General features: G+C 49.3%; 1 protein-coding gene across 2 annotated transcripts in view; it reads left to right on the forward strand.

Annotated features, from left to right (window-relative positions):
- Positions 1-10,609: 10,609 nt before the first annotated feature.
- KIF3A (kinesin family member 3A) overlaps positions 10,610-25,461 on the forward strand; it is a 171,222-nt gene continuing 156,370 nt past the window's right edge. The window contains exons 1-2 of one of the 2 annotated variants that reach the window (XM_063928178.1): positions 10,610-10,751; positions 13,610-13,883. In XM_063928178.1, coding sequence (XP_063784248.1) covers positions 10,746-10,751; positions 13,610-13,883 — 280 coding nt within the window. In that variant the 5' untranslated portion in view covers positions 10,610-10,745. The remainder of the gene's footprint in view (positions 10,752-13,609; positions 13,884-25,461) is intronic. The other variant, XM_063928179.1, reaches the window with a different exon arrangement.

Below are 25,461 nucleotides of genomic sequence, written 5' to 3' on the forward strand. Positions count from 1 at the left end.
TGGCCTTCTTCTCCGGGAGAAAACATCCTTTTCTGGACTGTGTCCAGAATCATTCCTAGGAACATTAGACGTGTCGTCGGAAAAAGCTGTGATTTTGGAATATTTAGAATCCACTCGTGCTGTCGTAGAACTACTTGAGATAGTGCTACTCCGACCGCCAACTGTTCTCTGGACCTTGCCCTTATCAGGAAAGCGTCCATATTTCTTTTAGGAAGAATCATCATTTCGGCCATTACCATGGTAAAGACCCGGGGTGCCGTGGACAATCCAAATGGCAGCGTCTGAACTGATAGTGACAGTTCTGTACCACGAACCTTGGTGAGAAGGGCAAAATTTGGACATGTAGGTAAGCGTCCCTGATATCCAGTGACACCATATCGTCCTGGTTCGCTATCACTGCTCTGAGTGACTCCATCTTGATTTGAACCCTTGTATGTAATTGTTTAGATCTCACCGAGCCGTTTGGCTTCAGTACCACAATATAGTGTGGAATAATACCCCTTCCCTTGTTGTAGGAGGGGTACTTTGATTATCACCTGCTGGGAATACAGCCTGTGAATTTTTTCCCAATACTGCCTCCCTGTCGGAGGGAGACGTTGGTAAAGCAGACTTCAGGAACTTGTGAGGGGAAGACGTCTCGAATTTCCAATGTACACCTGGGATACTACGTGTAGGATCCAGGAGTCCACTTGCGAGTGAGCCCACTGCGTGCTGAAACTCTTGAGATGACCCCCCACCGCACCTGAGTCCGCTTGTATGGCCCCAGCGTCATGCTGCGGACTTGGCAGAAGCTGTGGACGACTTCTGTTCCTGGGAATGGGCTGCCTGCTGCAGTCTTCTTCCCTTTCCTCTAACCCTGGGCAGATATGACTGGCCTTTTGCCCGCCTGCCTTTATGGGTACGAAAGGACTGAGACTGAAAAGACTGTGTCCTTTTCTGCTGAGATGTGACTTGGGGTAACAAAAGTGGATTTTCCAGCTGTTGCCATGGCCACCAGGTCCGATGGACCGCCCCTTTATACGGCAATACTTCCATGTGCCGTCTGGAATCTGCATCACCTGACCACTGTCATTCTGGCAGATATGGACATCACATTTACTCTTGATGCCAGAATGCGCATCTCGCATATATAGAAATGCATCCTTAAATGCTCTATAGTCAATAAAATATTGTTCCTGTCAAGGGTATCAATATTTTCAGTCAGGAAATCCGACCAAGCCCCCCCAGCGCTGCACATCCAGGCTGAGGCGATTGCTGGTCGTAGTATAACACCAGTATGTGTGTATATACTTTTTAGGATATTTTTCAGCTTCCTATCAGCTGGCTCTTTGAGGGCGGCCGTATCTGGAGACGGTAACGCCACTTGTTTTTATAAGCGTGTGAGCGCCTTATCCACTCTAAGGTGTGTTTCCCAACTCGCCCTCACTTCTGGCGGGAAAGGGTATACCTCCAATAATTTTCTATCGGAGGAAACCCACGTATCATCACACACTTTAATTTATCTGATTCAGGAAAAACTACAAGTAGATTATTCCCACCCTACATAATACCCTTATTTGTGGTACTTGTAGTATCAGAAATATGTAACACCTCCTTCATTGCCCTTAACATGTAACGTGTGGCCCTAAAGGAAAATACGTTTGTTTCTTCACCGTCGACACTGAAGTCAGTGTCCGTGTCTGTGTCTGTGTCGACCAACTGAGGTAAATGGGCGTTTTTACAAGCCCCTGACGGTGTCTGAGACGCCTGGACAGGTACTAATTTGTTTGCCGGCCGTCTCATGTCGTCAACCGACCTTGCATCGTGTTGACATTATCACGTAATTCCTAAATAAGCCATCCATTCCGGTGTCGACTCCCTAGAGAGTGACATCACCAATACAGGCAATTTGCTCCGCCTCCTCACCAACATCGTCCTCCTACATGTCGACACACACGTACCGACACACAGCACACACACAGGGAATGCTCTGATAGAGGACAGGACCCCACTAGCCCTTTGGGGAGACAGAGGGAGAGTTTGCCAGCACACACCAAAAACGCTATAATTATACAGGGACAACCCCTTATACAAGTGTTTTCCCTTATAGCATTTTCACATATGTAATCATATCGCCAAATAAGTGCCCCCCCTCTCTGTTTTAACCCTGTTTCTGTAGTGCAGTGCAGGGGAGAGCCTGGGAGCCTTCCTCACAGCAGAGCTGAGCAGGAAAATGGCGCCGTGTGCTGAGGAGAATAGGCCCCGCCCCCTAAAACGGCAGGCTCTTCTCCCGGAGTTTGTGAGATCTGGCAGGGGTTAAATACATCCATATAGCCTCAAGGGCTATATGTGATGTATTTTAGCCATAAAAAAGGTATAATACATTGCTGCCCAGGGCGCCCCCCCCCAGCGCCCTGCACCCTCAGTGACCGCTGGTATGAAGTGTGCTGACAACAATGGCGCACAGCTGCAGTGCTGTGCGCTACCTTATGAAGACTGAAAGTCTTCTGCCGCCTGTTTCTGGACCTCTGGACCTCTTCAACTTCGGCATCTGCAAGGGGGGTCGGCGGCACGGCTCCGGGACGAACCCCAGGGTGAGACCTGTGTTCCGACTCCCTCTGGAGCTAATGGTGTCCAGTAGCCTAAGAAGCAAATCCATCCTGCACGCAGGTGAGTTTACTTCTCTCCCCTAAGTCCCTCGTAGCAGTGAGCCTGTTGCCAGCAGGACTCACTGAAAATAAAAAACCTAACTTAAACTTTTATTCTAAGCAGCTCAGGAGAGCCACCTAGATTGCACCCTTCTCGGCCGGGCACAAAAATCTAACTGAGGCTTGGAGGAGGGTCATAGGGGGAGGAGCCAGTGCACACCACCTGATCCTAAAGCTTTTATTATTGTGCCCTGTCTCCTGCGGAGCCGCTGAACCCCATGGTCCTGACGGAGTCCCCAGCATCCACTTAGGACGTTAGAGAAATAGAATTATCGGTAAGTAAATTCTTATTTTCATTGCCTCAATCCTGTAACGGGTGGACCTATTTGGAGGGTACACCAGTCTCATCGACGTCGACACTGGAGTCAGTATCCGTGTCGACATCTGTGTCTGTTATCTGAGGTAGCGGGCGATTTTAGAGCCCCCCATGACATTTGAGACGCTGGAACAGGCACAAGCTGAGTAGCCGGCTGTTCTGTGTCGTCGACCTTTTATGTAAGGAGTTGACACTTTCACGTAATCTTTCCATAAGTTCAACCACACCGGTGTTGACCCCGCAGGGGGTGACAACATATTTACAGGCATTCGCTCCGCCTCCACCTCATTATCCTCCACATACCTGTCGACACAGCCGTACCGACACACAGCACACACAGGGAATGCTCTGATAGAGGACAGGACCCCACAAAGCCCTTTGGGGAGACAGAGGGAGAGTATGCCAGCACACACCAGGGCGCTATATATCACAGGGATAGCACCTATAAAATAAGAATTTACTTACCGATAATTCTATTTCTCATAGTCCGTAGTGGATGCTGGGACTCCGTCAGGACCATGGGGAATAGCGGGCTCCGCAGGAGACAGGGCACATCTAAAAAAGCTTTTAGGTCACATGGTGCGTACTGGCTCCTCCCCCTATGACCCTCCTCCAAGCCTCAGTTAGGTACTGTGCCCGGACGAGCGTACACAATAAGGAAGGATCTTGAATCCCGGGTAAGACTCATACCAGCCACACCAATCACACCGTACAACTTGTGATCTGAACCCAGTTAACAGTATGATAACACAAACGAAGTAGCCTCTGAACAGATGGCTCACAACAACAGTAATAACCCGATTTTTGTAACAATAACTATGTACAAGCATTGCAGACAATCCGCACTTGGGATGGGCGCCCAGCATCCACTACGGACTATGAGAAATAGAATTATCGGTAAGTAAATTCTTATTTTCTCTAACGTCCTAGTGGATGCTGGGACTCCGTCAGGACCATGGGGATTATACCAAAGCTCCCAAACGGGCGGGAGAGTGCGGATGACTCTGCAGCACCGAATGAGAGAACTCCAGGTCCTCTTTAGCCAGAGTATCAAATTTGTAAAATTTTACAAACGTGTTCTCCCCTGACCACGTAGCTGCTCGGCAAAGTTGTAATGCCGAGACTCCTCGGGCAGCCGCCCAGGATGAGCCCACTTTCCTTGTGGAATGGGCCTTTACAGATTTAGGCTGTGGCAGGCCTGCCACAGAATGTGCAAGTTGGATTGTACTACATATCCAACGTGCAATCGTCTGTTTAGACGCAGGAGCACCCAACTTGTTGGGTGCCTACAATGTAAACAACGAGTCAGATTTTCTGACTCCAGCTGTCCTTGAAATATATATTTTTAATGCTCTGACAACGTCCAGTAACTTGGAGTCCTCCAAGTCGCTAGTAGCCGCAGGCACCACAATAGGCTGGTTCAAGTGAAATGCCGAAACCACCTTAGGGAGAAATTGAGGACGTGTCCTCAATTCTGCCCTGTCCGAATGGAATATCAGATATGGGCTTTTGTATGACAAAGCTGCCAACTCCGAAACTCTCCTGGCTGAAGCCAGGGCCAACAGCATGGTTACCTTCCATGTAAGGTATTTTAAATCTACCGATTTTAAAGGCTCAAACCAATGAGATTTGAGAAAATTTAGAACCACGTTCAAATCCCACGGTGCCACTGGAGGCACTATTGGGGGTTGTATATGTAGTACACCTTTGACAAAAGTTTGTACTTCAGGCACTGACGCCAATTCCTTCTGGAAGAAAATTGATAAGGCCGAAATTTGAACTTTAATGGACCCCAATTTGAGGCCCATAGACAATCCTGCTTGCAGGAAATGTAAGAATCGACCCAATTGAAATTCTTCCGTTGGAGCCTTCTTGGCCTCACACCACGCAACATATTTTCTCCAAATGCGGTGATAATGTTGTGCGGTCACTTCTTTCCTGGCTTTAATTAAAGTAGGAATAACTTCCTCAGGAATGCCCTTCTCTTTTAGAATCCGGCGTTCAACCGCCATGCCGTCAAACGCAGCCGCGGTAAGTCTTGGAACATACAAGGTCCCTGCTGAAGCAGATCCCTACTTAGAGGTAGAGGCTACGGATCCTCCGTGAGCATCTCTTGAAGTTCCGGATACCAAGTTCTTCTTGGCCAGTCCGGAGCTACCAGTATTGTTCTTACTCCTCTTTTCCGTATAATTCTCAGTACCTTTGGTATGAGAGGCAGAGGAGGGAACACATACACTGACTGGTACACCCACGGTGTTACCAGAGCGTCCACAGCTATTGCCTGAGGGTCTCTTGACCTGGCGCAATACTTGTCCAATTTTTTGTTGAGGCGAGACGCCATCATGTCCACCTTTGGTTTTTCCCAACGGTTCACAATCATGTGGAAAACTTCTGGATGAAGTCCCCACTCTCCCGGGTGAAGGTCGTGTCTGCTGAGGAAATCTGCTTCCCAGTTGTCCACTCCCGGGATGAACACTGCTGACAGTGCTACGACATGATTCTCCGCCCAGCGCAGAATCCTTGCAGCTTCTGCCATTGCACTCCTGCTTCTCGTGCCGCCTTGTCGGTTTACGTGGGCGACTGCCGTGATGTTGTCGGACTGGATCAACACCGGCTGACCCTGAAGCAGCGATTTTGCCAGGCTTAGAGCATTGTAGATCGCTCTTAGCTCCAGTATATTTATGTGAAGAGACGTCTCCAGGTTTGACCACACGCCCTGGAAGTTTCTTCCCTTTGTGACTGCTCCCCAACCTCGTAGGCTGGCATCCGTAGTCACCAGGACCCAGTCCTGTATGCCGAATCTGCGGCCCACTAACAGATGGGCAGTCTGCAACCACCACAGGAGAGACAACCTTGTTCTCGGTGACAGTGTTATCCGCTGATGCATGTGCAGAAGCGATCCGGACCATTTGTCCAGCAGATCCCACTGAAATGTTCGTGCATGGAATCTGCCGAATGGAATCGCTTCGTACGAAGCCACCATCTTTCCCAGGACTCTTGTGCATTGATGTACTGACACAGTTCCTGGTTTTAGGAGGTTCTTGACAAGTTCGGATAACTCCCTTGCTTTCTCTTCCGGGAGAAATACCTTTTTCTGAACCGTGTCCAGAATCATGCCCAGGAACAGCAGATGTGTTGTCGGGGTCAATTGAGATTTTGGAAGATTTAGAATCCACCCGTGTTGCTGAAGCACTACTTGTGTTAGCGCTACACCGACTTCCAGCTGTTCTCTGGACTTTGCCCTTATCAGGAGATCGTCCAAGTAAGGGATAATTAATACGCCTTTTCTTCGTAGAAGAACCATCATTTCGGTCATTACCTTGGTAAAGACCCGAGGGGCCGTGGACAACCCAAACGGCAGCGTTTGAAACTGATAATGACAGTCTTGTATCACGAACCTGAGATACCCTTGGTGTGAGGGGTAAATCGGGACATGTAGATAAGCATCTTTTATGTCCAAGGACACCATGAAGTCTCCTTCTTCCAGATTCGCTATCACTGCTCTGAGTGACTCCATCTTGAACTTGAATTTCTTTATGTACAGGTTCAAGGATTTCAGATTTAGAATAGGCCTTACCGAACCGTCCGGTTTCGGTACCACAAATAGTGTGGAATAATACCCCTTTCCCTGTTGTAGGAGGGGTACCTTGACTATCACCTGCTGAGAATACAGCTTGTGAATGGCTTCCAAAACCGACGTCCTTTCTGAGGGAGACGTTGGTAAAGCAGACTTTAGGAACCGGCGAGGGGGAGACCTTTCGAACTCCAGCATGTAACCCTGAGATACTATCTGCAGGACCCACGGGTCCACTTGTGAGTGAACCCATTGATTGCTGAAAATCTTGAGTCGACCCCCCACCGTTCCTGAGTCCGCTTGTAAAGCCCCAGCGTCATGCTGATGGCTTTGTAGAAGCCGGGGCGGGCTTCTGTTCCTGGGCAGGGGCTGCTTGCTGCCCTTTCTTACCCTTTCCTCTCCTTTCCTCTGCCTCGCGGCAGATAAGACTGTCCTTTTGGTCGCTTTTTATAGGAGCGAAAGGACTGCGGCTGAAAAGACGGTGTCTTTTTCTGTTGGGAGGGGGTCTGAGGAAAAAAGTGGATTTGCCGGCAGTTGCCGTGGCCACCAGGTCCGAAAGACCGACCCCAAACAATTCCTCTCCTTTATATGGCAATACTTCCATATGCCTCTTGGAATCCGCATCACCTGACCACTGTCGCGTCCATAAACTTCTTCTGGCAGATATGGACATCGCGCTTACTCTTGATGCTAGAGTACAAACATCCCTCTGAGCATCTCGCATATAAAGGAAAGCATCCTTTAATTGCTCTAGAGTCAATAAAATACTGTCCCTATCCAGGGTATCAATATTTTCAGTCAGAGAAGCCAACCACACTACCCCAGCACTGCACATCCAGGCTGAGGCTATTGCCGGTCGCAGTATAACACCAGTATGTGTGTATATACTCTTCAATGTAGTTTCCAGCCTCCTATCTGCTGGATCCTTGAGGGCGGCCGTATCAGGAGACGGCAACGCCACTTGCTTTGATAAACGTGTGAGCGCCTTATCCACCCTAGGGGGTGTTTCCCAGCGCGCCCTAACCTCTGGTGGGAAAGGGTATAATGCCAATAACTTCTTGGAAATTAGCAGTTTTCTATCGGGGTTAACCCACGCTTCATCACACACGTCATTCAATTCCTCTGATTCTGGAAAAAATACAGGTAGTTTTTTCACCCCCCACATAATACCCCTTTTTGAGGTACCAGCAGTATCAGAGATCTGCAAAGCCTCCTTCATTGCCGTGATCATATAACGTGTGGCCCTATTGGAAAATACGTTTGTTTCTTCACCGTCGACACTAGATTCATCTGTGTCGGTACCCGTGTCGACTGACTGAGGTAAAGGACGTTTTACAGCCCCTGACGGTGTCTGAGACGCCTGAACCGGTACTAACTGGTTTGCCGGGCGTCTTATTTCGTCAACTGACTTTTGTAATGTGCTGACATTATCACGTAATTCCATAACTAAAGCCATCCATTCCGGTGTCGACTCCCTAGGGGGTGACATTACCATCATCGGCAATTGCTCTGCCTCCACACCAACATCGTCCTCATACATGTCGACACACACGTACCGACACACAGCAGCCACACAGGGAATGCTCTAATCGAAGACAGGACCCCCTAGCCCTTTGGGGAGACAGAGGGAGAGTTTGCCAGCACACACCAAAAGCGCTATAAATGTATATAAACAACCCTAGAAGGTGTTGTTTACTATATATGCGCTCTTAATATATAAATATCGCCAATTTATGCCCCCCTTCTCTTTGTTACCCTGTTTCTGTAGTGCAGTGCAGGGGAGAGACCTGGGAGCCTTCCTCACCAGCGGAGCTGAGCAGGAAAATGGCGCTGAGTGCTGAGGAGAATAAGCTCCGCCCCTTTTTCGGCGGGCTTTTCCCCGGTTTTTAAGAAACTGGCCTGGGTTAAAATACATACATATAGCCTTAATGGCTATATGTGATGTATTTATTTTGCCACTAAAGGTAATTATATTGCTGCCCAGGGCGCCCCCAGCAGCGCCCTGCACCCTCCGTGACTGAGTCAGTGAGCCGTGTGACAACAATGGCGCACAGCTGCCGTGCTGTGCGCTACCTTCAAGAAGACTGAGGAGTCTTCTGCCGCCTGCTTTCCGGACCTCCGTTCTGCCGTCTCTTCAGCGTCTGTAAGGGGGATCGGCGGCGCGGCTCCGGGACGAACCCCAGGCTGACCTGTGTTCCGACTCCCTCTGGAGCTAAGTGTCCAGTAGCCTAAGACTCAATCCATCCTGCACGCAGGTGAGTTGGAAATCTCTCCCCTAAGTCCCTCGATGCAGTGATCCTGTTGCCAGCAGGAATCACTGAGATTGAAACCTAAAAAAAAACTTTTCTAAACAGCTCTTTAGGAGAGCCACCTAGATTGCACCCTCTCGGACGGGCACAAAAACCTAACTGAGGCTTGGAGGAGGGTCATAGGGGGAGGAGCCAGTACGCACCATGTGACCTAAAAGCTTTTTTAGATGTGCCCTGTCTCCTGCGGAGCCCGCTATTCCCCATGGTCCTGACGGAGTCCCAGCATCCACTAGGACGTTAGAGAAAAAGTGTTTTCCCTTATAGCTGCATATATATATGTATACTGCGCCTAAATTGTGCCCCCCCCTCTCTTTTTAACCCTTTCTGTAGTGTATTAACTGCAGGGGAGAGCCAGGGAGCTTCCCTCCAACGGAGCTGTGAGGGAAAAATGGCGCCAGTGTGCTGAGGAGATAGCTCCGCCCCTTTTTCGCAGACTTTTCTCCCGCATTTTTATGGATTCTGGCAGGGGTTAATGTACATCCATATAGCCCTGGGGGTTATATGTGATGTATTTTTGCCATCCAAGGTGTTAATATTGCTGCTCAGGGCGCCCCCCCCCCCAGCGCCCTGCACCCATCAGTGACCGCAGTGTGAGGTGTGCATGAGGAGCAATGGCGCACAGCTGCAGTGCTGTGCGCTACCTTGATGAAGACTGATGTCTTCTGCCGCCGATTTTCCGGACCTCTTGCTTCTGGCTCTGTAAGGGGGCCGGCGGCGCGGCTCTGGGACCGGACTCCGAGGCTGGGCCTGTGTTCGATCCCTCTGGAGCTAATGGTGTCCAGTAGCCTAAGAAGCCCAAGCTGGCTGCAAGCAGGCAGGTTCGCTTCTTCTCCCCTTAGTCCCTCGATGCAGTGAGCCTGTTGCCAGCAGGTCTCACTGAAAATAAAAAACCTAAAACTAACTTTTATCTAAGAAGCTCAGGAGAGCCCCCTAGATTGCACCCTGCTCGGTCGGGCACAAAAATCTAACTGAGGCTTGGAGGAGGGTCATGGGGGGAGGAGCCAGTGCACACCAGGTAGTCCTAAAGCTTTCTTTTTGTGCCCAGTCTCCTGCGGAGCCGCTATTCCCCATGGTCCTTACGGAGTTCCCAGCATCCACTAGGACGTCAGAGAAAGAAACAATCTCTACTCCTAGAAAGAATGCTCTACTCCTGGACTTCCCTCCTAATTTATGATTGCCATAACCTGTGGTGAAACACCTTTCTTATCCATTAACCTGCTCAACACAGGTGCCGGCAATCATCATTTAAGAGGGAAGTCCAGAAGTAGAGCATTGTGTCCCTCCTGGAGAGGGTTATGTTGGGAGGTATCCTGTCATAATGATGTCCTTTTTTTATGTGGAGGCCTGGAGCTGTCAATTTGCTACTCAGGGGCCCTGGGCGAATTCAGTTTCCCCTTACATTACCTTATGAATGACCCTGTATGTTATGTATTACCTATGTGCGCTCATGTCATTCAACAAACTACAGGGTCTAGTTATTGCATATGCTCTTGTATCAGAAAGGCCCGAGGCTTCACAACCGTCACCATAACAACCCATACACTACACTTCCAGGCCGGGGTGAGCGAATCATTACCCAGACTCTGATTAGACACAACCTAACTGAGAGTAACACAGCAGGACTCCTCCCTCTGCCTGTGAGCGCGGTACAAGGATTGGCTGCTGGCAGAAACAGCTACAATTAACTCTTATTACCATTGGTCAATGACCTTGTCACTCCACTCAGCGCAGCTCATCTGACACATGCGCGTTGTGTATGAGTGAGGCTGGTGGTGGTGCTGGGCTATTGGCAGCTCAGTGTCTCAGGGATACGGGCGTCAGATCTGCCATTCGGGGCCTGTCCCGGAGCCAGCGCAAGGATGCCGGTAATGAGGAAGATGGGTGTGATATATGGGGAATTGCTGCAGATTGCCAGGGCAGGTGTGGTGACAGATCCCTCCGATCGGCCTCTTCCTCCCATCCCTGGGCACCGTGCTCTGATAATAGCACAGCTGACGCTGCTGCTGCTGCTGTGTGCTCAGAGAGAGGGGGATGCTGGCAGTGAGTAAGCAGCTGGCAGTGCCACAGATGTTACATTACCCTCATGGCAAACCCGCAGCACTGACCCCTGCTTCATGTATATGAGATCCCATGTCCCATAATACTAGGATTGTTATATACATATATCATCTGGGGAGGGGTCTCCATGACATTATACAGCACATTCACAGGGCAAGGTCACAGTAATAAAATATAATGCTCGCTTTGCTTTGTATATAGTGTAAGACTGTAGGTATAAGGGAGTGTATGAAGGAACCAAGGCTGCATTCTGGCCCCTGTGCTGTCTGTCAGTTATTGCATGAGAAATACAAAATAATAAAATAGCTTTCTATGGGCCTGATCACACATTTCCCTGGCTGTGATCTCCAGCTGAGTGATATCCTTCATTGCTGCATATTTCATCCTTCCACTCACATTCACTCATTCATTAGCAAGAACAATGGCGTAGCTACTGTACCATATGTGCAGGGAATGCAGCTGCTATGGGGCCCAGAGTTGAGAGGGGCCATCTTCCCAGTAACAGTAACGTGTTATATAAAAGGGCGTAGCTACCATAGGGGTTTGGGAATGGAATCCCGGAGGTCAGAATACCGACCCAAGGATCCCGGCCGGCAGCGGGGCGAGCGATAGAAAGCCACTTGCGGGCTCACTGCATCTGCCACAGGTTCTATTTCCACTATATGGGTGTTGTGGACACCCACGAGTAGGAATAGCCTTGGTACAGCTGTCGGCATTCTCGCCGGTCGGGATTCCAGCGTCTGTATTCTGACCACCAGGATCATAAGTACATTCCTACCATAGGTGCAGGCCAGTGGAGCTGTTTTGGGCCCCAGAGCTGAGAGGGCCCACCTTCCCTGTCACAGTTACATGTGTTATATACAAGGGCATAGCTACCATAGGTGCAGGGAGTGCTGCTGCTATGGGGCCCAGAGCTGAGCGGGGCCACCTTCCCTGTCACAGTTACATGTGTTCTATACAAGGGCATATCTACCATAGGTGCAGGGAGTGCTGCTGCTATGGGGCCCAGAGCTGAGAGGGGCCACCTTCCCTGTCACAGTTACATATTTCATATCCTCCAAAATGACCCATTACATTAGGTACAAAATGCTCTGTTCCTGGATTTCCTTGCCACTGGCAGTTGCAGAAGTGGGGCTGCAGCATAGTCCAAAATTAAAATAGGGGAGCCACACCAACTGCCACCCCAAACACTACCAAACATCACCAACCAGGACCCAATGACAGTTGGTGTGGCTCCCCTATTTGAATTTTGGACTATGCTGCAGCCCCACTTCTGCAACTGCCAGTGGCAAGGAAATCCAGTAAAGAGCATTTTGAACCTAATGAAATGGGTCATGTTGGACGATATATTTTCACTATTGGGTGGTACATTAGGAACCTTACACACCTTTGCCTTGGGGCCTACAAATGTGTTCTTTCAGTTGCTCATTGTAATGTGGTATAAAATTAACTGTGGCCTTATGTTACATAATATGAAATGGGGACACTTGATGTCACATTGTGACAATGTCAACTATGGCACTACTATGGTTAATAAAATAAACTAGGGCACTACTATGGTGCATAACATTATCTAGGGCACTACTGTGGTTCAGAAAATGAAGTAGGGCACTAATATGGGGCATACAATTTACAACTGCTGCATAGAGATGTTTCTTTCTAGAAGCATTGGGACAGAAGCCCATCCAAAATGTTGGTATGGGGCCCACAAAGTTCTAGCTGCGCCCCGGGCAAGAAGACAACAGGCGAAAAGCTGTTTATAAGTGTAAACAAGCCTATAGATCTTCCTTGTCTGTGGTAATCTACCTATTTTTGTGTGACAGTGGAAACGCTCTTCTCAGCAGACCTTTTTTTGGCCACAATTTTAACATAAAAGATAAATTTGAACATAATGTAAATTAAGTTATGTTCTCCTACATATGGTTATTTGCCAACCATGCAGAAGTATTAACAGTTTACATATTGCATTTGCAACCTCCAAGTTAAATCAACATTTATGTTTTTGCGCTACCAACAGGATATCTTAGTGGGTATTCAGTTTGGCATTTTGTTCGATCGCGATGTTCGTCTACGTGCTTGAACTTTGGTAGCTAACATTGCTATTTACTTGCACTAAAGGGAAAGTTTGTGGTGTTGCTGGTCATGAAGTGCATTTACTCAGCTCTTCTAAAGACAACTTGTGGCCATCAGGCAGAACTTCATTTTTCTCTTACGTCCTATCTGGGGGACACTGCATACTGTGGACTTAGAGGGGAGGTTGAGGAGTAGGCATCGGGAGAAAGGAGGTGTTGTATTTATCAAACCTTGGAGATGGATACATTTGTGAGCGATAAAGTACAGACCAATCAGCTCTTATCTCATTTTTCGAACATGGCCTGTAAAATGTAAGGCAGGAGCTGATTGGGTAGTACTTTATCTCTCATAAGTTTATTTCTCTCCAAGCTTTACTAAATACCCCCTAAATATCTTTGTGCATATTGGGGTGCAGGATGGTATGTTAGATTAAATGTATCAAGCTATTTAGTAGGTCTGAAATACTGTATATAATTTCCCCATGTATTAAAAGTCCCTTACTTGTACTATGTCACTTATGTCTTATGGTTATCCTTTTTTTTTTTTTTTTTTTTCGTCATTAACATTTTTTCTTAATTAATTTGTTTTGAAGATAAACAAGGGAGATAGACCAGAATCTTGTGATAACGTGAAAGTCGTGGTACGATGTCGTCCTTTAAACGAGCGAGAGAAGGCAATGAGCAGCAGGATGGCTGTCAATGTGGACGAAATAAGAGGGACTATTGCTGTTCACAAAGTGGACTCTATGAATGAGCCTCCGAAGACATTTACATTTGACACTGTGTTTGGACCAGACAGTAAACAACTGGATGTCTACAATTTGACAGCAAGGCCTATTATTGATTCTGTGCTGGAAGGCTATAATGGTAAGATCTGGTGCTTATTGGTTGGTGAACTAGCAGGAGAGTGGGAATATCTGTGGGAGAAACAGTTTGTCATCTGCAGTAAGATTCAGCATGGTAACTTTAGCTTATAGGGTGTATACCAAGGCCGGACTGGGCATCTGGCAAATGCCAGAAGGGCTGCTGGCCGGATGGGCTTGTCCGGCCAAACTGAGAGCGGAGCTCGCCAAGCATTGCAGCCTTCCAGCTCTCTGCTCGGCCGCCCCTTTGCCCCCCCCCCCCCCCCCTCCATCCCATCTGCAGCTGGTAAATAGCTAGATGAGGGCATGCCTTGAGGGCAAGCCCCCGACTCATGGCATGCCCCTGTGACCCGTAGCCACATCCCCCTCGTCATGCCCGTTCAAAGCCACATACCAGGGTTTACTCACAGCCCCAGTCCGTCTCTAGTGTACACTCTCTCTTTGAACGATAGATTTGTGAGTTTGCAACTCCCAATGCATTGGGTTTTTACCATTTCTTTTTGCGGCAGGGTACATTGTGTTCCACAGGGAAACATCGGGGGTGTAGAGTGGATCTTGATCCAGAGACACCAACAGGCTAAAGCTTTAGGCTGTCCCAGAATGCACTAGGGCCTCCTATAACCCCGCCTCCAGGCACTGTGAGCTCCGTTTCGAGTTGTGCCTGCAGCAGCAGGTCACTTAACAGGGGGGCTGCACTGGGCAGCCCTGAAAAGCTTTCTAAGAAGACTTCAAGGGCTGCAGCGCTGATATATCAGTCTGACATTCTGTGCTTCTGCTCCATCATCTCCCAAGAGGCAAATGTTCAGCGCTCCCCCTTTCTCCCCTTTCTCTAACGTCCTAGTGGATGCTGGGGACTCCGAAAGGACCATGGGGAATAGCGGCCCCGCAGGAGACTGGGCACAAAAGTAAAAAGCTTTAGGACTACCTGGTGTGCACTGGCTCCTCCCCCTATGACCTCCTCCAAGCCTCAGTTAGATTTTTGTGCCCGAACGAGACGGGTGCAGGCTAAGAGCTGCTTAGTGTAAAAGTAGGTTTTTTATTTTCAGTGAGACCTGCTGGCAACAGGCTCACTGCACCGAGGGACTAAGGGGAGAAGAAGCGAACTCACCTGCGTGCAGAGTGGATTGGGCTTCTTAGGCTACTGGACATTAGCTCCAGAGGGACGATCACAGGCCCAGCCATGGATGGGTCCCGGAGCCGCGCCGCCGGCCCCCTTACAGAGCCAGAAGAGTGAAGAGGTCCGGAAAATCGGCGGCAGAAGACGTCCTGTCTTCAATAAGGTAGCGCACAGCACTACAGCTGTGCGCCATTGCTCTCAGCACACTTCACACTCCGGTCACTGAGGGTGCAGGGCGCTGGGGGGGGGGCGCCCTGAGACGCAATAAAAACACCTTTTTTGGCAAAAAATACATCACATATAGCTCCTGGGCTATATGGATGCATTTAACCCCTGCCAATTTTTACATAAAAAAAGCGGGAGAAAGGCCGCCGAAAAGGGGGCGGAGCCTATCTCCTCAGCACACTGGCGCCATTTTTTCCTCACAGCTCCGTTGGAGGAAGGCTCCCTGACTCTCCCCTGCAGTCCTGCACTACAGAAACAGGGTAAAACAAGAGAGGGGGGGCACTAAATTGGCATATAAATATATACAGCAGCTATATTAGGGAAAAACACTTATATAAGGTTATCCCTGTATATATATAGCGCTCTGGTGTGTGCTGGCAAACTCTCCCTCTGTCTCCCCAAAGGGCTAGTGGGGTCCTGTCCTCTATCAGAGCATTCCCTGTGTGTGTGCTGTGTGTCGGTACGTTGTGTCGACATGTATGAGGAGGAAAATGGTGTGGAGGCGGAGCAATTGCCTGCGTTAGTGATGTCACCCCCTAGGGAGTCGACACCTGACTGGATGGTCTTATGGAAAGAATTACGTGATAGTGTCAGCACTTTACAAAAGACTGTTGACGACATGAGACAGCCGGCAAATCAGTTAATACCTGTACAGGCGTCTCAAACACCGTCAGGGGCTCTAAAGCGCCCGTTACCTCGGGTCGATACAGACACAGACACGGACACTGACTCCAGTGTCGACGGTGAGGAAACAAACGTATTTTCCAGTAGGGCCACACGTTACATGATCACGGCAATGAAGGAGGTTTTGAACATTTCTGATACTACAAGTACCACAAAAAAGGGTATTATGTGGGGTGTGAAAAAACTACCCGTAGTTTTTCCCGAATCAGATGAATTAAATGAGGTGTGTGATGAAGCGTGGGTTTCCCCCGATAAAAAACTGCTAATTTCTAAAAAATTATTGGCATTCTACCCTTTCCCGCCAGAGGTTAGGGCGCGTTGGGAAACACCCCCTAGGGTAGATAAGGCGCTCACACGCTTATCAAAACAAGTGGCGTTACCGTCTCCTGATACGGCCGCCCTCAAGGAACCAGCTGATAGGAAGCTGGAAAATATCCTTAAAAGTATATACACACATACTGGTATTATACTGCGACCAGCAATCGCCTCAGCCTGGATGTGCAGTGCTGGGGTGGCTTGGTCGGATTCCCTGACTGAAAATATTGATACCCTGGACAGGGACAATATATTATTGACTATAGAGCATTTAAAGGATGCATTTCTATATATGCAAGATGCACAGAGGGATATTTGCACTCTGGCATCAAGAGTAAGTGCGATGTCCATTTCTGCCAGAAGAGGATTATGGACGCGACAGTGGTCAGGGGATGCGGATTCCAAACGGCATATGGAAGTATTGTCGTATAAAGGGGAGGAGTTATTTGGGGTCGGTCTATCGGACCTGGTGGCCACGGCAACGGCTGGGAAATCCACCTTTTTACCCCAAGTCACCTCGCAGCAGAAAAAGATACCGTCTTTTCAGGCTCAGTCCTTTCGTCCCCATAAGGGCAAGCGGGCAAAAGGCCACTCATATCTGCCCCGGGGCAGAGGAAGGGGAAAAAGACTGCAGCAGACAGCCTCTTCCCACGAACAGAAGCCCTCCCCCGCTTCTGCCAAGTCCTCAGCATGACGCTGGGGCCTTACAAGCGGACTCAGGCACGGTGGGGGCCCGTCTCAAGAATTTCAGCGCGCAGTGGGCTCACTCGCAAGTGGACCCCTGGATCCTGCAGGTAGTATCTCAGGGGTACAAATTGGAATACGAGACGTCTCCCCCTCGCCGGTTCCTGTAGTCTGCTTTACCAACGTCTCCCCCCGACAGGGAGGCGGTATTGGAAGCCATTCACAAGCTGTATTCCCAGCAGGTGATAATCAAGGTACCCCTCCTACAACAGGGAAAGGGGTATTATTCCACGCTGTTTGTGGTACCGAAGCCGGACGGCTCGGTGAGACCCATTTTAAATCTGAAATCCTTGAACACTTACATAAAAAGGTTCAAGTTCAAGATGGAGTCACTCAGAGCAGTGATAGCGAACCTGGAAGAAGGGGACTATATGGTGTCGTTGGACATCAAAGATGCTTACCTCCATGTCCCAATTTGCCCTTCTCACCAAGGGTACCTCAGGTTTGTGGTACAGAACTGTCACTATCAGTTTCAGACGCTGCCGTTTGGATTGTCCACGGCACCCCGGGTCTTTACCAAGGTAATGGCCGAAATGATGATTCTTCTTCGAAGAAAGGGCGTCTTAATTATCCCTTACTTGGACGATCTCCTGATAAGGGCAAGGTCCAGAGAACAGTTAGAGGTCGGAGTAGCACTATCTCAAGTAGTACTACGACAGCACGGATGGATTCTAAATATTCCAAAATCGCAGCTGATTCCGACGACACGTCTGCTGTTCCTAGGGATGATTCTGGACACAGTACAGAAAAAGGTGTTTCTCCCGGAAGAGAAAGCCAGGGAGTTATCCGACCTAGTCAGGAACCTCCTAAGACCAGGCCAAGTGTCAGTACATCAATGCACAAGGGTCCTGGGAAAGATGGTGGCTTCTTACGAAGCGATTCCATTCGGCAGATTCCACGCAAGAACTTTTCAGTGGGATCTGCTGGACAAATGGTCCGGATCGCATCTTCAAATGCATCAGCGGATAACCCTGTCTCCAAGGACAAGGGTGTCTCTCCTGTGGTGGTTACAGAGTGCTCATCTCCTAGAGGGCCGCAGATTCGGCATTCAGGATTGGGTCCTGGTGACCACGGATGCCAGCCTGAGAGGCTGGGGAGCAGTCACACAGGGAAGAAATTTCCAGGGCTTGTGGTCTAGCATGGAAACGTCACTTCACATAAATATCCTGGAACTAAGGGCCATTTACAATGCCCTAAGTCAGGCAAGACCTCTGCTTCAGGGTCAGCCGGTGTTGATCCAGTCGGACAACATCACGGCAGTCGCCCACGTTAACAGACAGGGCGGCACAAGAAGCAGGAGGGCAATGATGGAAGTGGCATGGATTCTTCGCTGGGCGGAAAATCATGTGATAGCACTGTCAGCAGTGTTCATTCCGGGAGTGGACAACTGGGAAGCAGACTTCCTCAGCAGACACGATCTTCACCCGGGGGAGTGGGGACTTCACCCAGAAGTCTTCCACATGATTGTGAACCGTTGGGAAAAACCAAAGGTGGACATGATGGCGTCCCGCCTCAACAAAAAACTGGACAGATATTGCGCCAGGTCAAGGGACCCTCAGGCAATAGCTGTGGACGCACTGGTAACACCGTGGGTGTACCAGTCAGTGTATGTGTTCCCTCCTCTTCCTCTCATACCAAAAGTACTGAGAATCATAAGAAGGAGAGGAGTAAAGACTATACTCGTGGCTCCGGATTGGCCAAGAAGGACTTGGTACCCGGAAATTCAAGAGATGCTCACGGAAGACCCGTGGCCTCTACCTCTAAGAAAGGACCTGCTCCAGCAGGGACCATGTCTGTTCCAAGACTTACAGCGGCTGCGTTTGACGGCATGGCGGTTGAACGCCGGATCCTGAAGGAAAAAGGCATTCCGGATGAAGTCATCCCTACCCTGATCAAAGCCAGGAAGGATGTAACCGTACAACATTATCACCGTATTTGGCGTAAATATGTTGCGTGGTGCGAGGCCAGGAAGGCCCCTACAGAGGAATTTCAACTGGGTCGATTCCTGCATTTCCTGCAAACAGGACTGTCTATGGGCCTCAAATTAGGGTCCATTAAGGTTCAAATTTCGGCCCTGTCAATATTCTTCCAAAAAGAACTAGCTTCTGTTCCTGAAGTTCAGACGTTTGTCAAGGGAGTACTGCATATACAGCCTCCTTTTGTGCCTCCAGTGGCACCTTGGGATCTCAATGTAGTTTTGGGATTCCTAAAATCACATTGGTTTGAACCACTCACCACTGTGGACTTAAAATATCTCACATGGAAAGTGGTAATGCTGTTAGCCCTGGCTTCAGCCAGGCGTGTCTCAGAATTGGCGGCTTTATCCTATAAAAGCCCTTACCTAATTTTTCATACGGACAGGGCAGAATTGAGGACTCGTCCTCAATTTCTCCCTAAGGTGGTTTCAGCATTTCACTTAAACCAGCCTATTGTGGTGCCTGCGGCTACTAGGGACTTGGAGGATTCCAAGTTACTGGACGTAGTCAGGGCCCTGAAAATATGTTTCCAGGACGGCTGGAGTCAGAAAATCTGATTCGCTGTTTATCCTGTATGCACCCAACAAGCTGGGTGCTCCTGCTTCTAAGCAGACGATTGCTCGTTGGATTTGTAGTACAATTCAGCTTGCACATTCTGTGGCAGGCCTGCCACAGCCAAAATCTGTAAAAGCCCATTCCACACGGAAAGTGGGCTCATCTTGGGCGGCTGCCCGAGGGGTCTCTGCTTTACAACTTTGCCGAGCAGCTACTTGGTCAGGGGCAAACACGTTTGCTAAATTCTACAAATTTGATACCCTGGCTGAGGAAGACCTGGAGTTCTCTCATTCGGTGCTGCAGAGTCATCCGCACTCTCCCGTCCGTTTGGGAGCTTTGGTATAATCCCCATGGTCCTTTCGGAGTCCCCAGCATCCACTAGGACGTTAGAGAAAATAAGAATTTACTTACCGATAATTTTATTTCTCATAGTCCGTAGTGGATGCTGGGCGCCCATCCCAAGTGCGGATTGTCTGCATTACTTGTACATAGTTATTGTTACAAAAATCGGGTTATTGTTGTTGTGAGCCATCTTTTCAGAGGCTCCTTCTGTTATCATGCTGTTAACTGGGTTCAGATCACAAGTTGTACGGTGTGATTGGTGTGGCTGGTATGAGTCTTACCCGGGATTCAAAATCCTTCCTTATTGTGTACGCTCGTCCGGGCACAGTATCCTAACTGAGGCTTGGAGGAGGGTCATAGGGGGAGGAGCCAGTGCACACCAGGTAGTCCTAAAGCTTTTTACTTTTGTGCCCAGTCTCCTGCGGAGCCGCTATTCCCCATGGTCCTTTCGGAGTCCCCAGCATCCACTACGGACTATGAGAAATAGAATTATCGGTAAGTAAATTCTTATTTTTTCCAATAACTTATATATATAATCAGCTATTCGATTAAATGATACTATTCACAATCAATAAAATTCAAAAAATATTTTTTCTCTGACGTCCTAGTGGATGCTGGGAACTCCGTAAGGACCATGGGGGATAGACGGGCTCCGCAGGAGACTGGGCACTCTAAAAGAAAGATTAGGTACTATCTGGTGTGCACTGGCTCCTCCCACCATGACCCTCCTCCAGACCTCAGTTAGATTTCTGTGCCCGGCCGAGCTGGATGCACACTAGGGGCTCTCCTGAGCTCCTAGAAAGAAAGTTTATTTTAGGTTTTTTATTTTACAGTGAGACCTGCTGGCAACAGGCTCACTGCATCGAGGGACTAAGGGGAGAAGAAGTGAATGTACCTGCTTGCAGCTAGCTTGGGCTTCTTAGGCTACTGGACACCATTAGCTCCAGAGGGATCGACCGCATGGAACTGGCCTTGGTGTTCGTTCCCGGAGCCGCGCCGCCGTCCCCCTTACAGAGCCAGAAGCAAGAAGAGGTCCGGAAAATCGGCGGCAGAAGACTTCGGTCTTCACCAAGGTAGCGCAAAGCACTGCAGCTGTGCGCCATTGCTCCTCATGCACACTTCACACTCCGGTCACTGAGGGTGCAGGGCGCTGGGGGGGGGGCGCCCTGAGGGCAATATATGACACCTTGGCTGGCAAATCTACATCATATATAGTCCTAGAGGCTATATAGATGTAAAATTACCCCTGCCAGTATTCCAGAAAAAGCAGGAGAAAGTCAGTTGAAAAAGGGGCGGGGCTTCTCCCTCAGCACACTGGCGCCATTTTCTCTTCACTGTGCAATCGACGCATTTCGCCTTGGTGTAGGCTTCGTCAGGATGGCTGGATAATCGATTCACGGATCCCCTCCGTCTTTATAGCTGCTGCAGAGCGCCGTTCTCTTCCGCACTGTGCGGCCATCTTAAGTAAGGGCGGAAGAGAACGGCGCTCTGCAGCAGCTATAAAGACGGAGGGGATCCGTGAATCGATTATCCAGCCATCCTGACGAAGCCTACACCAAGGCGAAATGCGTCGATTGCGGAACGATCGATTCCTGTCCGGAGACAGAGTGACACGGAGCAGCGGGTGTCTGCCGGCAGACCACGGGAACCCCACTATTCCACCAACGGATTAAGGTACATACAGGACCAATTCCATGCAAGGAATTTAATACCTTCCAGGAGCCCTTGATTGTTTTAAAGACCCAAGTGAACTCCATTACGGTACAACTTCAGACTGCCCATAGGTGAACCAGACGTTATACTCAAATTGAACCCTATAGAGACTCCACAAGCATAAACCTAACGGGGTAAAACGCTGAAAGTGTACCCACAGGTGAAACCATTTGCAGCCCATATTTGTGTCCACATTTGTGTTACATGTCTGTTTTTGTATACCGGTATTAGGTTTGTTTAATATTCATCCATATAGCTTCTAGGTCCATTTATTTTAACAAAGTTCTATTTCAAATTGATACATCATCAGCTTTATCTGACATCTGGTATTAGGCTTGGTAAACTATATTTCTCTGACGTCCTAGTGGATGCTGGGGACTCCGTCAGGACCATGGGGAATAGCGGCTCCGCAGGAGACAGGGCACAAAAGTAAAAGCTTTAGGATCAGGTGGTGTGCACTGGCTCCTCCCCCCATGACCCTCCTCCAAGCCTCAGATTTTTGTGCCCGGCCGAGAAGGGTGCAATCTAGGTGGCTCTCCTAAAGAGCTGCTTAGAGTAAAAGTTTTGTTAGGTTTTTTATTTTCAGTGAGTCCTGCTGGCAACAGGCTCACTGCATCGAGGGACTTAGGGGAGAGAAGTGAACTCACCTGCGTGCAGGATGGATTGGCTTCTTAGGCTACTGGACACCATTAGCTCCAGAGGGAGTCGGAACACAGGTCTCACCCTGGGGTTCGTCCCGGAGCCGCGCCGCCGACCCCCTTGCAGATGCCGAAAAGTGAAGAGGTCCAGAAACCGGCGGCAGAAGACTTTTCAGTCTTCATAAGGTAGCGCACAGCACTGCAGCTGTGCGCCATTGTTGTCAGCACACTTCATAGCAGCGGTCACTGAGGGTGCAGGGCGCTGGGGGGGGCGCCCTGGGCAGCAATGATAGTACCTTATTCTGGCTAAAAATACATCACATATAGCCCCTGGGGGCTATATGGATGTATTTAACCCCTGCCAGGTCTCAGAAAAACGGGAGAAGAAGCCCGCCGAAAAGGGGGCGGGGCCTATTCTCCTCAGAACACAGCGCCATTTTCCCTCACAGAAATGCTGGTGGGAAGGCTCCCAGGCTCTCCCCTGCACTGCACTACAGAAACAGGGTTAAAACAGAGAGGGGGGGCACTTATTTGGCGATATGACTATATATATTAAAATGCTATAAGGGGAAAAACACTTATATAAAGGTTGTCCCTGTATAATTATAGCGTTTTTGGTGTGTGCTGGCATACTCTCCCTCTGTCTCCCCAAAGGGCTAGTGGGGTCCTGTCCTCTATCAGAGCATTCCCTGTGTGTGTGCTGTGTCGGTACGTGTGTGTCGACATGTATGAGGACGATGTTGGTGAGGAGGCGGAGCAATTGCCTGTAATGGTGATGTCACTCTCTAGGGAGTCGACACCGGAATGGATGGCTTATTTAAGGAATTACGTGATAATGTCAACACGCTGCAAGGTCGGTTGACGACATGAGACGGCCGGCAAACCAATTAGTACCTGTCCAGGCGTCTCAAACACCGTCAGGGGCGTTAAAACGTCCTTTTACCTCAGTCGGTCGACACAGACACGGACACTGACTCCAGTGTCGACGGTGAAGAAACAAACGTATTTTCCTTTAGGGCCACACGTTACTTGTTAAGGGCAATGAAGGAGGTGTTACATATTTCTGATACTACAAGTACCACAAAAAAGGGTATTATGTGGAGTGTGAAAAAACTACCTGTAGTTTTTCCTGAATCAGATAAATTAAATGAAGTTTGTGATGATGCGTGGGTTTCCCCCGATAGAAAATTATTGGCGGTATACCCTTTCCCGCCAGAAGTTAGGGCGCGTTGGGAAACACCCCTTAGGGTGGATAAGGCGCTCACACGCTTATCAAAACAAGTGGCGGTACCGTCTCCAGATAGGGCCGCCCTCAAGGAGCCAGCTGATAGGAGGCTGGAAAATATCCTAAAAAGTATATACACACATACTGGTGTTATACTGCGACCAGCGATCGCCTCAGCCTGGATGTGCAGCGCTGGGGTGGCTTGGTCGGATTCCCTGACTGAAAATATTGATACCCTTGACAGGGACAGTATTTTATTGACTATAGAGCATTTAAAGGATGCATTTCTATATATGCGAGATGCACAGAGGGATATTTGCACTCTGGCATCAAGAGTAAGTGCGATGTCCATATCTGCCAGAAGTTGTTTATGGACACGACAGTGGTCAGGTGATGCAGATTCCAAACGGCACATGGAAGTATTGCCGTATAAAGGAGAAAAAGACAACGTCTTTTCAGCCTCAGTCCTTTCGTCCCCACGGGCAAAAGGCCAGTCATATCTGCCATGGGATAGAGGAAAGGGAAGAAGACTGCAGCAGGCAGCCCATTCCCAGAAACAGAAGCCCTCCACCGCTTCTGCCAAGTCCTCAGCATGACGCTGGGGCCGTACAAGCGGACTCAGGTGCGGTGGGGGGGGTCGTCTCAAGAGTTTCAGCACGCAGTGGGCTCACTCGCAAGTGGACCCCTGGATCCTACAAGTAGTATCCCAGGGGTACAGATTGGAAATTCGAGACGTCTCCCCCTCGCAGGTTCCTGAAGTCTGCTTTACCAACGTCTCCCTCCGACAGGGAGGCAGTAGTGGAAACAATTCACAAGCTGTATTCCCAGCAGGTGATAATCAAAGTACCCCTCCTACAACAAGGAAAGGGGTATTATTCCACACTATATTGTGGTACTGAAGCCAGACGGCTCGGTGAGACCTATTCTAAATCTGAAATAGTTGAACACTTACATACAAAGGTTCAAATCAAGATGGAGTCACTCAGAGCAGTGATAGCGAACCAGGAAGAAGGGGACTATATGGTGTCCCGGGACATCAGGGATGCTTACCTCCATGTCCCAATTTGCCCTTCTCACCAAGGGTACCTCAGGTTCGTGGTACAGAACTGTCACTATCAGTTTCAGACGCTGCCGGTTGGATTGTCCACGGCACCCCGGGTCCTTACCAAGGTAATGGCCGAAATGATGATTCTTCTTCAAAGAAAATGGACGATCTCCTGATAGGGGCAAGGTCCAGAGAACAGTTGGAGGTCGGAGTAGCACTATCTCAAGTAGTTCTACGACAGCACGGGTGGATTCTAAATATTCCAAAACCGCAGCTGTTTCCGACGACACGTCTGCTGTTCCTAGGGATGATTCTGGACACAGTGCAGAAAAAGGTGTTTCTCCCGGAGAAGAAAGCCAGGGAGTTATCCGAGCTAGTCAGGAACCTCCTAAAACCAGGAAAAGTGTCAGTGCATCATTGCACAAGGGTCCTGGGAAAAATGGTGGCTTCTTACGAAGCGATTCCATTCGGTAGATTTCACGCAAGAACTTTTCAGTGGGATCTGCTGGAAAAATGGTCCGGATCGCATCTTCAGATGCATCAGCGGATAACCCTGTCTCCAAGGACAAGGGTGTTTCTTCTGCGGTGGCTGCAGAGTGCTCATCTTCTAAAGGGCCGCAGACTCGGCATTCAGGACTGGGTCCTGGTGACCACGGATGCCAGCCTGAGAGGCTGGGGAGCAGTCACACAGGAAAAAAATTTCCAGGGAGTGTGATCAAGTCTGGAGACTTCTCTCCACATAAATATACTGGAGCTAAGGGCAATTTACAATGTTCTAAGCTTAGCAAGACCTCTGCTTCAAGGTCAGCCGGTATTGATCCAGTGGGACAACATCACGGCAGTCGCCCACGTAAACAGACAGGGCGGCACAAGAAGCAGGAGGGCAATGGCAGAAACTGCAAGGATTCTTCGCTGGGCGAAAAATCATGTGATAGCACTGTCAGCAGTGTTCATTCCGGGAGTGGACAACTGGGAAGCAGACTTCCTCAGCAGGCACGACCTC

This window comes from Pseudophryne corroboree, chromosome 6, assembly GCF_028390025.1.
Source record: "Pseudophryne corroboree isolate aPseCor3 chromosome 6, aPseCor3.hap2, whole genome shotgun sequence".
In the NCBI taxonomy this organism is placed as follows: Eukaryota; Metazoa; Chordata; class Amphibia; order Anura; family Myobatrachidae; genus Pseudophryne; species Pseudophryne corroboree.